The sequence below is a fragment of the Catharus ustulatus genome, chromosome 39, assembly GCF_009819885.2.
Source record: "Catharus ustulatus isolate bCatUst1 chromosome 39, bCatUst1.pri.v2, whole genome shotgun sequence".
NCBI lineage: Eukaryota > Metazoa > Chordata > Aves > Passeriformes > Turdidae > Catharus > Catharus ustulatus.
In genome coordinates this window covers 762603-776539 of record NC_046259.1, presented here as the reverse complement: position 1 = coordinate 776539, position 13937 = coordinate 762603, and the positions used below count along the sequence as shown (strand labels likewise).

Sequence of the window (13937 nt, the reverse complement as noted above, 5' to 3'; positions counted from 1 at the left end):
GGGAGGGAACTGGGATTTACTGGGAGGGACTGGGAGGGATCTGGGGGGGACTGGGATGGACTGGGACAAACTGGGAGGGAGCTGGGAGTTACTGGGAAGGACTGGGAGGGGACTGGGAGGAACTGGGATGGATTAGAACAAACTGGGAAGGACTGGAAGAAAATTCAGAGCGAACTGGGAAGGAACTGGTCGGGACTGGGAGGAGATTTGGACAAACTGGGATGGACTGGAAGGATCTGGGAAGGAACTGGGAGTTACTGGGATGGACTGGGAGTGACTGGGAAGTGATTGGGAGTGACTGAGACAAACTGGGAGGGAGCTGGGAGTTACTGGGAGGGACTGGGAGGGGATTGGGATGGACTGGGTCAAACTGGGATTGACTGGGAGTGAACTGGGAATTACTGGGAGGGACTGGGAGTGACTGGAAGGTGATTGGGAGGGACTGGGACAAACTGGGAGGGGACTGGGAGTTACTAGGAGGGACTGGGAGGGGATTGGGAGGGACTGGGAGGGGATTGGGAGGGACTGGGACAAACTGGGATGGACTGGGAGGGAACTGGGACAAACTGGGAGGGGACTGGAAGAGAATTTGGAGCAAACTGGGAAGGAACTGGGAGGAGATTTGGACAAACTGGGATGGACTGGGACAGAACTGGTTTGAACTGGTTTGGGCGTGGTTTATTTGTGGGCGGGGCTCAGCCCGAGGCCCCTCCCCCCTCAGACCAGCTCCCCCTGGGGGGTCACGAGCAGCTCCGGGGGCACCTGGGGGGTGGGGGAGGGGCAATGAGGGGCTGTGACCCCTCCCCCACCCCTGGACCCTCCCATTGCCCCTCCCCCACCTCAAAATCTGCAGTTCTGCCCCTCCCCCACCCCAAAAATCCCCTTCTGTGCCCCTCCCCCACCATTGGGACTTTTTTCCTCAACCCCTCCCCCACCCCAGACCCCTCCCCCACCCCCTAAATCTTCTCATCCCCTCCCCCCACCTCAGGATCTTTTCCTGTGCCCCTCCCCCACAACTTGGATTCCTTTCTCTGCCCCTCCCCCACCCCCTAAAATTCCTTTCTGTGCCCCTCCCCCACCCCTTGGGAATTTTTTTCTCGGCCCCTCCCCCACCTCAGGCCCCTCCCCCACCTCAGGCCCCTCCCCCACCCAGCCCCTCCCCCACCCCCCCTCACCTCCTCGTAGCCCCCCCACGGCTCCACCTCCTCGTACAGGTGAGGCTCCGCCCCTGGGATGGGGGGAGGGGCGGCAGGTGAGGGGTGGGGGATGGGCACCAGCCCCTCCCCCCCCCACCCCACACCCCGCCCCTCCCCCACCCCCCCACTCACCCTTGGGGGGCTCCCAGGAGGCCGAGCCGGAGCTGGGGGGGCCTTCGGAGCTGGGCTGGGGGTGGGGGAGGGGCGGGGTGGGAGTGGGGCGGGGAATCGCCCCTCCCCCACCTCAAATCTGCCTCAAATGTCAAAATCTGCCCCTCCCCCACCCCAAATGTGCCCCTCTCCCACCCCATAATTTGCCCCTCCCCCACCCCAAAGTTTCCCCCGCCCCCACCCCAAATTTGTGTCACTCCTGCCTGAAAAAGTGCCCCTCCCCCACCCCAAAATAGCCCCTCCTTTACCCCCAAATAGCCCCTCCCCCACCTCTAAAACCGCCCCTCCCCCACCTCTAAAACCGCCCCTCCCCCCCCTCACCTGCTCGGACCCCTCCCCGGCCGCCAGGGGGCGCCCCCGCCCCCACCGGAAGTAGTAGAGCGCCCCCCCCAGGGCGGGCAGGAGGAGCCCCCCCAGGGCGCTCAGCGCCCCCACCAGGACGGGCGGGGCCGAGTCCTCCGGGCCGCCAGGGGGCGCCGCCGGCGGCTCCTCCCACACCGGGGGCGGGGCCTCGGGCAGGGCTGGGGGGAGGGGAGGGTGAGAAATGGCATTTCCGATATTTTCCGGTCACTTCCCGGTCATTTCCGGTCACTTTGCGCTCTGATCCCATCCTCCCTTGTCTTTCCGGCCACCCCTCCCCACTCTTCCGGGTCTTTCTGTCACTTCCTCTGGGGTTTTTTCCACTTCCGGTTTCCCATTCCACCCCAAACTAGTAACTTCCGCTCTCGTCACAACACTTCCGGTTCCTCCCACCCCCATTTCCGGTTCCGGCTTTTGGGGCCATCCCAGTTTTTAAACTCTCATCCCAGCAAGCAACAACTTCCGGTTTCGAACCGGAAGTCGTACGTTACCATTTCCGGAGTTAAATTAGCACGCATTACGTCACCTCCAGGCCCCGCCCACTCTCCCTGCCCTGATTTCCGCTTTTTTTGCCCCATTTCCTACCGGAAGTGACCGCTCGCAGCCGCGCGGGGGCGCTGTCGCCGCGGGCGTTGCGGGCGCGCACGGTGACGTCATAGGGCGTGTCCGGGCGGAGCCCGCCGAGCGTGAGGGCGAAACCGGAAGTGACGAGTGCGGCGGGTGGGGGAGGGGCGTCCGGACCTTCTGCCCTGGGGGAGGGGACAAGGAGGAAATGAGGAGGGGCGGGACCGGAAGTGGGAGCGGGAAAGGGGCCAAGTGGGGCACTGACAGTGCCAGAAGAAACCCTTAAACCGGAAGTTGAGTTGGGAGGACCGGAAGTGAAAGAAGCAACCCTTAAATGGACCGGAAGTCATAGAGGGAACCTTTACCGGGACCGGAAGTTGGGGTGGGGAAACCGGAAGTCATAGAGGAAACCCTTAAAAAGGGAGCTGAAGTTGGGGTGGGAAAACCGGAAGTCACAGAGGGAACCCTTAAAGAGACCGGAAGTTGGAATGGGAAAACCGGAAGTCACAGAGGGAAACCTTAAATGAACCGGATGTTGGGCCGGGGGACCGGAAGTGATAGAAGAAATCCTTAAATGGACCGGAATTGATAGAGGGAACCCTTAAAGGGACCGGAAGTTGGTGTGGGAGCCCCGGAAGTGATGTCATACACCCCGGAAACGGTTCCGAGGCAGGAAGGGCGCCCCCTACCGGAGCAGGAAGTGCTGGGGGAGGCCGCCATCGAAGCCGGGGTCCCACTCGAGGCTCAGGGAGGTCCCCGAGACCCCCGAGAGCCGCAGGGCCCGGGGGGGGTCCGGCCGGTCTGGAGGGGGCGGGGAATGATCCCAGTGCTCCCAGTAACCTCCCAGTATCATCCCAGTGCCCTCCCAGTAACCCCAAACCCCAAACCAGTAACAACCAGTAACCCCAAATCCCCTCCCAGTGCCTCACCAGTATAGACCAGTAACCCCAAATCCCTTCCCAGTTCCCTCCCAGTATAAACCAGTAACCTCAAATCCCCTTTTAACTGGTCCCAGTCCCTCCCAGTCCCCTCCCAGTATAACCCAGTCCCTCCCAATCCCCTCCCAGTTTGTCCCAATCCCCTCCCAGTCCCTCCCAGTGCCTCACCAGTATAAACCAGAGACCCCAAATCCCCTTTTAACTGGTCCCAGTCCTCCCATATCCCCTCCCAGTATAACCCAATCCCCCCCAGTTCCTTCCCAGTCCCTTTCAATCCCCTCCCAGTCCCTCCCAGTTTGTCCCAATCCCATCCCAGTCACTCCCACTAACACCAAACTCCAAACCAGTATAAACCAGTGACCCCAAATCCACTCCCAGTCCCTCCCAGTCCCCTCCCAATCCCTCCCAGTGCCTCACCAGTATAAACCAGTGACCCCAAATCCCCTTTTAACTGGTCCCAGTCCCTCCCAATCCCCTCCCAGTCACTCCCAGTAACACCAAACTCCAAACCAATATAAACCAGTAACCCGAAATCCCCTGCCAGTTACCTCCCAGTATAAACCAGTAACCCCAAATCCCCTCCCAGTGCCCTCCCAGTGTAAACCAGTAACCCCAATCCCCTTTTAACTGGTCCTAGTCCCCTCTAATCCCCTCCCAGTATAACCCAGTCCCTCCCAGTTCATCCCAGTCCATCTCAATCCCATCCCAGTCCCTCCCAATCCCCTCCTCGTTACTCCCACTAACACCAAATTCCAAACCAGTGTAAACCAGTAACCCCAAATCCCCTCCTAACCCCCTCCCAGTATAACCCAGTCCCTCCCAATCCCCTCCCAGTGCCTCACCAGTATAAACCAGTAACCCCAAATCCTCTTTTAACTGGTCACAGTCCCCCCAAATCCCCTTTTAACTGGTCCCAGTCCCTCCCAATCCCCTCCCAGTATAACCCAGTCCCTCCCAGTTTGTCCCAATCCCCTCCCAGTCACTCCCAGTAACACCAAACTCAAAACCAATATAAACCAGTAACCCCAAATCCCCTCCCAGTGCCCTCCCAGTATAAACCAGTAACCCCAAATCCCCTTTTAACTGGTCCCAGTCCCCTCTAATCCCCTCCCAGTATAACCCAGTCCCTCCCAATCCCCTCCCAGTTTGTCCCAATCCCCTCCCAGTCCCTCCCAGTGCCTCACCAGTATAAACCAGAGACCCCAAATCCCCTTTTAACTGGTCACAGTCCCTCCCAGTGCCTCACCAGTATAAACCAGTGACCCCAAATCCCCTTTTAACTGGTTCCAGTCCCTCCCAATCCCCTCCCAGTCCCTCCCAATCCCCTCCCAGTTTGTCCCAATCCCCTCCCAGTCACTCCCACTAACACCAAACTCCAAACCAACATAAACCAGTGACCCAAAATCCCCTCCCAGTTCCCTCCCAGTATAAACCAGTAACCCCAAATCCCCTTTTAACTGGTCCCAGTCCCTCCCAGTCCCCTCCCAGTATAACCCAGTCCCTCCCAATCCCCTCCCAGTTTGTCCCAATCCCCTCCCAGTCCCTCACCAGTATAAACCAGAGACCCCAAATCCCCTTTTAACTGGTCCCAGTCCCCCCATATCCCCTCCCAGTATAACCCAATCCCTCCCAGTTCCTTCCCAGTCCCTTTCAATCCCCTCCCAGTCACTCCCACTAACACCAAACTCCAAACCAGTATAAACCAGTGACCCCAAATCCACTCCCAGTGTAACCCAGTCCCTCCCAATCCCCTCCCAGTCCCTTTCAATCCTCTCCCAGTCCCTCCCAGTCCCTCCCAGTTTGTCCCAATCCCCTCCCAGTTACTCCCACTAACACCAAACTCCAAACCAATATGAACCAGTAACCTCAAATCCCCTCCCAGTGCCCTCCCAGTATAAACCAGTGACCCCAAATCCCCTTTTAACTGCTCCCAGTCCCTCCCAGTCCCCTCCCAGTCCATCCCAGTGCCTCACCAGTGTAAACCAGTGACCCCAAATCCTCTTTTAACTGGTCCCAGTCCCCCCAAATCCCCTTTTAACTGGTCCCAGTCCCTCCCAGTCCCCTCCCAGTATAACCCAGTCCCTCCCAGTTTGTCCCAATCCCCTCCCAGTCACTCCCACTAACACCGAACTCCAAACCAATATAAACCAGTAACCCCAAATCCCCTCCCAGTGCCCTCCCAGTATAAACCAGTAACCCCAAATCCCCTCCCAGTGCCCTCCCAGTATAAACCAGTAACCCCAAATCCCCTTTTAACTGGTCCCAGTCCCCTCTAATCCCCTCCCAGTATAACCCAGTCCCTCCCAATCCCCTCCCAGTCCCTCCCAGTGCCTCACCAGTATAAACCAGTGACCCCAAATCCCCTTTTAACTGCTCCCAGTCCCCCCATATCCCCTCCCAGTATAACCCAGTCCCTCCCAATCCCCTCCCAGTCCCTCCCAGTTCCTCCCAGTTTGTCCCAATCCCCTCCCAGTCACTCCCAGTAACACCAAACTCCAAACCAACATAAACCAGTGACCCCAAATCCCATCCCAGTTCCCTCCCAGTATAAACCAGTAACCCCAAATCCCCTCCCAGTCACTCCCAGTCCCTCCCAATCCCCTCCCATTCCCCTCCCAGTCCCTCCCAGTGCCTCACCAGTATAAACCAGTGACCCCAAATCCCCTTTTAACTGGTCACAGTCCCTCCCAATCCCCTTTTAACTGGTCCCCGTCCCTCCCAGTCCCCTCCCAGTATAACCCAGTCCCTCCCAGTCCCCCAGCCCCACCCGCCAGCCTCAGCTGGAGTCTCCTCCGGACGCTCCCGCGCTCGTTCCGGGCCACGCACACGAACACTCCGATGGTTCCGTTGCCGCCCTCCCAGTGCTCCCAGTGCTCCCAGTCCGGCGGCGCCGTGGGCTGGTTGCGGTAGCGGTAGCGGGGCCGGGGGGACTGGGAGGACTGGGAGGACTGGTGGGACTGGAGGAAGAGGCGGCGCAGGCGGGCGCGGGCGCGGGTGACGTTGGTGACGCTGAGCACGGAGCTGGTCCAGGGCCCCTCGCGCCACTGGCGCTCCTGGAACGGCGAACTGGGACCAGTATGGGGGGGACTGGGGTCAGGCTGGGAACTGGGAGGGACTGGGAGGGGATTGGGAGGGACTGGGATGGACTGGGAAGGGAATGGGAGGGACTGGGAGTGGATGGGGAGGGACTGGGAGAGAACTGGGATGGACTGGGATGGACTGGGAGGGACTGGGAGGGACTGGGATATACTGGGATGGACTGGGATGGACTGGGATGGACTGGGAGGGACTGGGAGGGGACTGGGAGGGACTGGGAGGGACTGGGAGGGACTGGGATGGACTGGGAGGGAACTGGGATGGACTGGGAGGGGACTGGGATTAAACTGGGAGGGGACTGGGAGGGACTGGGATGGAACTGGGAGGGGACTGAGTTCAGTTGTTCAAACTGGGCAAGACTGGCATGAACTGGGTTGGACTGGGGGCAACTGGGCAAAACCCCAATCCCCTCCCAGTGCCTCTCAGTTTGATTCCAGTAACGTCCCATTGATTCCCAGTAACATCCAGTGACTCCCAGTGTGATTCCAGTCCCTCCCAGTCCCTCCCAGTCCCTCCCAATCCCCTCCCAGTCCCTCCCAATCCCCTCCCAATCCCCTCCCAGTCCCTCCCAATCCCCTCCCAGTCCCTCCCAGTCCCTCCCAGTCCCTCCCAATCCCCTCCCAATCCCCTCCCAGTCCCCCCCAGTCCCTCCCAGTCCCTCCCAGTGCCCCCCAGTCCCTCACCCGGGCTCCCCCAGCCTCAGGCCCCGCCCGTTGCTCTCCCAGCTCAGCTCCACCCCCGGCACTCCCTGGGCTCGGCACCGCAGCGTCGCTGACTCCGCCCCCTCGGGCACCAGCACCGCCCCCGGCCCCGCCCCCAGCCCCGCCCCCTCCTGCGGCTCCGCCTCCATCTCGGGAGCGTCTGCAAAAAGGGGGCGGGGTCAGGGGGAGGGGCGAGCCCATTGGCTCCTCCCCCTTTTGTCTCGCACCATTTAGCCCCTCCCCCACCCCTTTAGCCCCTCCCCCTCCCCGTTAGCCCCTCCCCCTCCCCCATAGCCCCTCCCCCTCACATGTCACCACCAGCCGGACGATGGCCCCTCCCCCACCCCGTTAGCCCCTCCCCATTCCATAGCCCCGCCCCCATTCCCATAGCCCCTCCCCCATTCCCATAGCCCCTCCCCCATTCCCATAGCCCCTCCCCCACTCCCTTAGCCTCTCCCCCTCCCCGTTAGCCCCTCCCCCTCTCACACGTCACCACCAGCCGGACGATGGCCCCTCCCCCACACCAATAGCCCCTCCCCCACCCCCATAGCCCCTCCCCCATTCCCATAGCCCCTCCCCCTCACATGTCACCACCAGGCGGACGATGGCCCCTCCCCCATTCCCATGGCCCCTCCCCCTCCCCGTTAGCCCCTCCCCTTTTCTCACACGTCACCACCAGGCGGACGATGGCGCGGGCGGGGGGCGGCACCCCCGACTCCACCCTGCACTCGTAGGGACCCCCCAGGTGGCGCCGAGCCCCCGAGACCCTGAGGGACCCCCCGGGACCCCCCGGGAGCGGCTGCAGCTCGGGGGGCAGCGCCAGGGGGGACCCCGAGTCACCCTGGGGGGGAAAAAAGAGGAGAGAAATGACCCAAAATATCATAAAATTAACCAAAAATATCATCCCAAAATCCCCCGGGACCCCCCAGCTCGGGGGGCAGCGCCAGGGGGGACCCTGAGTCACCCTGGGGGGAGAAATGACCCAAAATTATCCCAAAATATCATAAAATTAACCAAAAATATCATCCCAAAATCCCCCGGGACCCCCCAGCTCGGGGGGAAGGGACAGGGGGGACCCCGAGTCACCCTGGGGGGAAAAAAGGGGAAAATGGATCCAAAAATATCCTAAAATTATCCCCAGAAATATCCCAGAAATATCCCAAAAATATTCCCCCAAATATTCCAAAAAATCCCCCAAAAAATCCCCCAAAAAATCCCAAAAATATCCTAAAAATATTCCCCAAAATATTTCAAAAAATCCCTGAGATATCCCCAAAATATCCCAGAAATATTCCCAAAAATATCCCAAAAATATCCCAGAAACAGTCCCAAAAATACACCAGGAATATGCCAAAAATAAACCTGAAATAGCCCAAAAATATCCTCAAAAATATCCACAAAATGTCTCCAAAATATTCCAGAATATCCCCAAAAATATCCCAAAAATATCCGCAAAAATATCCCCAAAAATATCCTAAAAATATCCTAAAAATAATCCCAAAAATACACCTGGAATATCCTCCAAATACACCTAAAATATCCCAAAATGACCCAATAAATATCCTCAAAATATCCCAAAAATATCCCAAAAAATATCCCAAAAATATCCTAAAAATATTCCCCAAAGTATTTCAAAAACTCCCAAAAATATCCCCAAATATCCCCAAAATATCCCCCCAAATATCCCAGAAATATCCCCAAAAACATCCCCAAAAATATCCCAAAAATATCCACAAAATGTCTCCAAAATATTCTAGAGATATCCCCAAAATATCCCCCAAAAAATCCCCCAAAAATAAAAAAAAAATCCCCAAAAAATCCCAAAAATATCCCAAAAAATCCTAAAAATATTCCCCAAAATATTCCAAAATGACCCCAAAAACATCCTCAAAATATTCCAGAATATCCCCAAAAATATCCCAAAAATATCCCCAAAAATATCCTAAAAATATCCCAAAATATCATAGAAATAATCCCAAAAATACACCTGGAATATTCAAAAAATAAACCCAAAATATCGAAAAAAATCCCAAAATGACCCCAAAAATATCCCAAAAAATCCAAAAAATATCCCAAAAATATCCTAAAAATATTCCCCAAAATATTCCAAAAAATCCCAGAAATATCCCCAAAAATATCCCCCAAAATATCCACAATAATATCCCAGAAACAGTCCCAAAAATACACCTGGAATATGCCAAAAATAAACCCGAAATAGCCCAAAAATATCCACAAAAATATCCACAAAATGTCTCCAAAATATTCCAGAGATATCCCCAAAATATCCCCAAAAAATCCCCAAAAAATAAAAAAAAAATCCCCAAAAAATCCCAAAAATATCCCAAAAAATCCTAAAAATATTCCCCAAAATATTCCAAAATGACCCCAAAAATATCCTCAAAATATTCCAGAATATCCCAAAAATATCAAAAAATCCCAAAATGTCCCTAAAAACATCCCAAAAATATCCCAGAAATAGTCCCAAAAATAAACCCAAAATATCCCAAAAATTGATTCGAAATATCCCCCAAAAAACCCCAAAATACACGCAAAAATATCCCAAAAAACCCCCATAAACACACCTGGAATATCCAAAAACTAACACTGAAAAATTCCCCAAATATCCCAAAAATTTGCAAAAAAAATCCCAAAAAATTTACCAAAATTTCCAAACATTTTCCCCAAAACTTTCGCAAAAATTTCCCCAAAATTTCCAAAATATCCTAAAACAACCCTGAAAAATCCCTTGAAAAACCCAAATAGCCCAGGATCCCCCAAATCCTCCCCAGGACCCCCCAACCCTCCCCAAAATCCCCCCAAATCCCCTCCAGGACCCCCAAAAATCCCCCCAATCCTCCCCAAAATTCCCCCGGGACCCCCCAAATCCTCCCCAGGACTCCCCAAATCCCTCCCAAATCCCCCCCTAATCCACCCCAAAATCCCCCCAGGACCCCTCAAACCTCCCCAAATGTCCCCAAAATCCCCCCAGGACCCCCAAAATCCCCTCCAGAACCCCCCAAATCCCCCCTAGCTCCCCCCAAAATCCCCCCACGACCCCCAAAATCCTCTCCAAATCCTCCCGGGACCCCCCCAACCCCCCCCCCAAATTCCTCCAGGATCCCCCAAATTTCCCCAGGACCCCCCAAATCCTCCCCAACGCCCCCCTAAATCCACCCTGGGACCCCCCAAACCCCCTCAAATCCCCACATGACCCCTCAAATCCTCTCCAAATTCCCCCAGGACCCCGAAAATTCCCCCAAATCCCACCCAGGACCCCCAAAATCCCCCCAGGACCCCCCAAACCCCCCCCAAATCCCCCTCAAATCCCCTCCAGATCCTCCCCAGGATCCCCCAAATCCCCCCAGGACCCCCCCAAATCCCCCCAAATTCCCCCAGGACCCCCTCAAATCCCTCCAGCTCCCCCCAAAATCCCCTCAGGACCCCCCAAAATCCCCCCCAGGACGCCCCAAAATCCCCCCCAGGACCCCCAAAATCCTCTCCACATATCCCCAGGACCCCCCAAATTTTCTCCAGGACCCCCCAGAACTCCCCCAAATCCCCCCAAAATCCCCCCAGGACCCCCCAAATCCTCCCCAGGACCCCCAAATTCCCCCTAAATCCCCTCCAGGACCCCCCAAAATTCCCCCAGGACCCCCAAAATCCTCCCAAAACCCCCCAAATCCTCCCCAAATCCCCTCCAGGACCCCCCCAAATGCCCCCCAGGATCCCCAAAATTCCCCAAAATTCCCCCCTAATCCTTCCCAGGACCCCCCTAAATCCCCCCCAGGACCCCCCAACCCTCCCCAAAATCCCCCCAAATCCCCTCCAGGACCCCCCAAACCCCCCCCAAATCCCCCCAGGACTCCCCAAATCCCCCCCAAATTTCCTACCAGGACCCCTCAAAATACTCCCAGGGTTCCCAGCTCCCCCCAAATCCCCCCCTAGGCCCCCCAAACCCCCCAAATCCCACCCTAATCCACCCCAGGACCCCCCAAATCCCCCCAAATCCTCCCCAGCTCCCCCCAAAATCCCCCCAGGACCCCCCAAATCCCCACAAATCCCCCCCAAAATCCCCCCAGCACTCCCCAAATCCCACCCCGGGACCCCCCAAATCCCCCCAGATTCCCCCAGGACCCCCTCAAATCCCCCCAAACCCCCCCAAAATCCCCTCAGGACCCCCCAAAATCCCCCCCAAGGATGCCCCAAATCCCCCCAGGACCCCCAAAATCCTCTCCACATATCCCCAGGACCCCCAAATCCTCCCCAAATCCACTCCAGGATCCCCAAATCACCCCCAGCTCCCCTCAAATCCCCCCAGAACCCCCCCAAATACCCCCCAGGACCCCCCAAGTTCTTCTCAGAACCCCCCAAATTCCCCCCCAAATTCCCCCCAGATCCCCCCCAAATCCCCCCAAAATCCCCCCAGAACCCCCCCAAATCCCCCCAGGACCCCCTAAATCCTCTCCACATATCCCCGGGACCCCCCAAATCCACTCCAGGACTCCCCAAATCCCCCCAAACCCCCACAAATTCCCCCCAAATCCTCCCCAAATTCCCCCCAAAATCCCCCAAATCCCCCCCAGGACCCCCAAATCCTCCCCAGGACCCCCAAATTCCCCCTAAATCCCCTCCAGGACCCTCCAAAATCCCCTCAAACTCCCCCAGGACCCCCCAAATCCCCCCTAGGCCCCCCAAACCCCCCAAATCCCACCCTAATCCACCCCAGGACCCCCCAAATCCCCCCAAATCCTCCCAGCTCCCCCCAAAATCCCCTCAGGACCCCCCCAAATCCTCCCAAAATCCCCCCAGGACCCCCCAAATCCCCCCAAATCCCCCCCAAATCCCCCCAGGACCCCCCCAAATCCCCCCAGCTCCCCCCAAATTCCCCCCAATCCCCCCCAAACCCCCCCCAACTCCTGACCAGCCGCCCCCAGCGGACGCTCCCCGGGGGGAGGGGGCTCCCCTCGGCCTCGCACAGCAGCCGCCCCTCCCCCCCCTCGGCCACCACCACCGGGTCCGGGGCTCGAACGATGCTGGGGGGCACTGGGGGAGGGGAGAAAGGGGGGTCAGGGGGGTTTGGGGGGGTCCTGGGGAGAATTTAGGGGGGATTTGGGGGGTCCTGGGGTGGATTTGGGGGGTCCTGGGGGGATTTGGGGGGATTTGAGGAGGATTTGGGGGGTCCTGAGGGGATTTGGGGGGTCCTGGGGGGATTTTGGGGGGATTTGGGGGGTCCTGGAGGGGACTTGGGGGAATTTTGGGAGGATTTCAGGGGGTCCTGAGGGATTCTGGGGAGTCCTGGGGGGATGTGAGGGAATTTTGAGGGGGATTTTGGGGGATTTGGGGGGTCCTGGGGAGGATTTTGGGGGGTCCTGGAGGGGAACTGGGGAAATTTTGGGGGGATTTAGGAAGGATTTGGGGGGTCCTGAGGGATTTTGGGGGGTCCTGGGGGGATGTAGGGGAATTTTGGGGTGTCCTGGAGGGGATTTTGGGGGTCCTGGGTGGATTTGAGGGGGATTTGGGGGGTCCTGGGGAGGATTTTGGGGAGTCCTGGGGGGATTTTAGGGGGTCCTGCAGAGGATTTTGGGGGGTCCTGGCGGGGATTTGGGGGAATTTTGGGGGGATTTGGGGGGAATTTTGGGGGTTCTGATGGATTTTGGGGGTCGTGGGGGGGGATTTGGGGGGATTTTGGGGGGTCCTGGAGGGATTTTAGGGGGATTTTGGGGGGATTTGGGGGGGATTTAGGGGGATTTGGGGGGGATTTAGGGGGTCCTGGGGGGATTTTGGGAGGTCCTGGGGGGATTTGGGGGAATTTTGGGGCGATTTGGGGGGAATCTGGGGGGTCCTGGGTGGATTTTGGGGGTGTTAGGGGGGAAAAGGGGGGTGTCAGGGGGATTTCGGGGGGTCCTGGGGGGGATTTAGGGGAATTTTGGGGGATTTGGGGAGTTCTGGAGGGGATCGGGGGGGTCCTGGGGGGATTTGGGGGGTCCTGGGGGGAATTTGAGGGAATTTTGGGGGAATTTTGGGGGGATTTGGGGAGGATTTTGAGGGGTCCTGGGGGAATTTGGGGGAATATTGGGGGGTCTTGGGAGGATTTGGGGAGGATTTGGGGGGTCCTGGGGAGGACAAGGGGGGTCCTGGGGACAAGGTTAATTAGGGGCTAATTTGAAGTTAATTTTAGAGTTAATTAGAGATTATTAGTGGTTAATTAGCAGCTAAATTGGGATTTATTTGGGGTTAATTTCTGGTAATTTTGGGGTGGGATTTTTGATAATTCCAATGATCCTTTAATGGTAATTTTGGGTTAATTTGGGATTAATTATGAATTAATTAGAGGTTAATTAGGAGCTAATTTGGGGGTTAATTTCGGATTAATTTCGGAATAATTTCGGGTTAATTTCTGGTAATTTTGGGGTGGGGTTTTGGGTAATTCCAGCGCCCCTTCGGTGCTAATTCTGGGTTAATTTGGGATTAATTATGAATTAATTAGAGATTAATTAGAGGTTAATTAGCAGCTAATTTGGGATTAATTTCGGGTTAATTTCTGGTAATTGTTGGGAGGGATTTCGGGTAATTCCAGCGACTCTTCAGTGCTAATTCCAGGTTAATTTGGGATTAATTATTAATTAATTAGAGGTTAATTAGGAGCTAATTTGGGGTTAAGTTTTGGGATTAATTTCAGGTTAATTTCTGGTAATTTTGGGGTGGGATTGTTGATAATTCCAATGATCCTTTAATGGTAATTTTGGGTTAATTTGGGATTAATTTTGGAGTTAATTAGAGGCTAATTAGGAGCTAATTTGGGGTTTAATTTCGGATTAATTTTGGAATAATTTCGGGTTAATTTCTGGTAATTTTGGGGTGGGATTTTGGGTATTTCCAGCCCCCCTTCAGTGCTAATTCCGGGTTAATTT

The 13937-nt window shown here is 56.3% G+C and overlaps 1 protein-coding gene across 1 annotated transcript in view; it reads right to left on the bottom strand.

Annotated features, from left to right (window-relative positions):
* Window positions 1-132: 132 nt before the first annotated feature.
* Window positions 133-13937, bottom strand: part of NPHS1 (NPHS1 adhesion molecule, nephrin) — a 41903-nt gene continuing 28098 nt past the window's right edge. The window contains exons 14-25 of the mRNA XM_033084437.1: window positions 11948-12069; window positions 8071-8113; window positions 7971-7981; window positions 7693-7867; window positions 7009-7186; window positions 5997-6295; window positions 2981-3092; window positions 2313-2476; window positions 1329-1383; window positions 1176-1228; window positions 568-762; window positions 133-152 (exon numbers count right to left, since the gene is read on the bottom strand). Of these exons, the coding sequence (XP_032940328.1) occupies window positions 133-152; window positions 568-762; window positions 1176-1228; window positions 1329-1383; window positions 2313-2476; window positions 2981-3092; window positions 5997-6295; window positions 7009-7186; window positions 7693-7867; window positions 7971-7981; window positions 8071-8113; window positions 11948-12069 (1427 nt within the window). The remainder of the gene's footprint in view (window positions 153-567; window positions 763-1175; window positions 1229-1328; window positions 1384-2312; window positions 2477-2980; window positions 3093-5996; window positions 6296-7008; window positions 7187-7692; window positions 7868-7970; window positions 7982-8070; window positions 8114-11947; window positions 12070-13937) is intronic.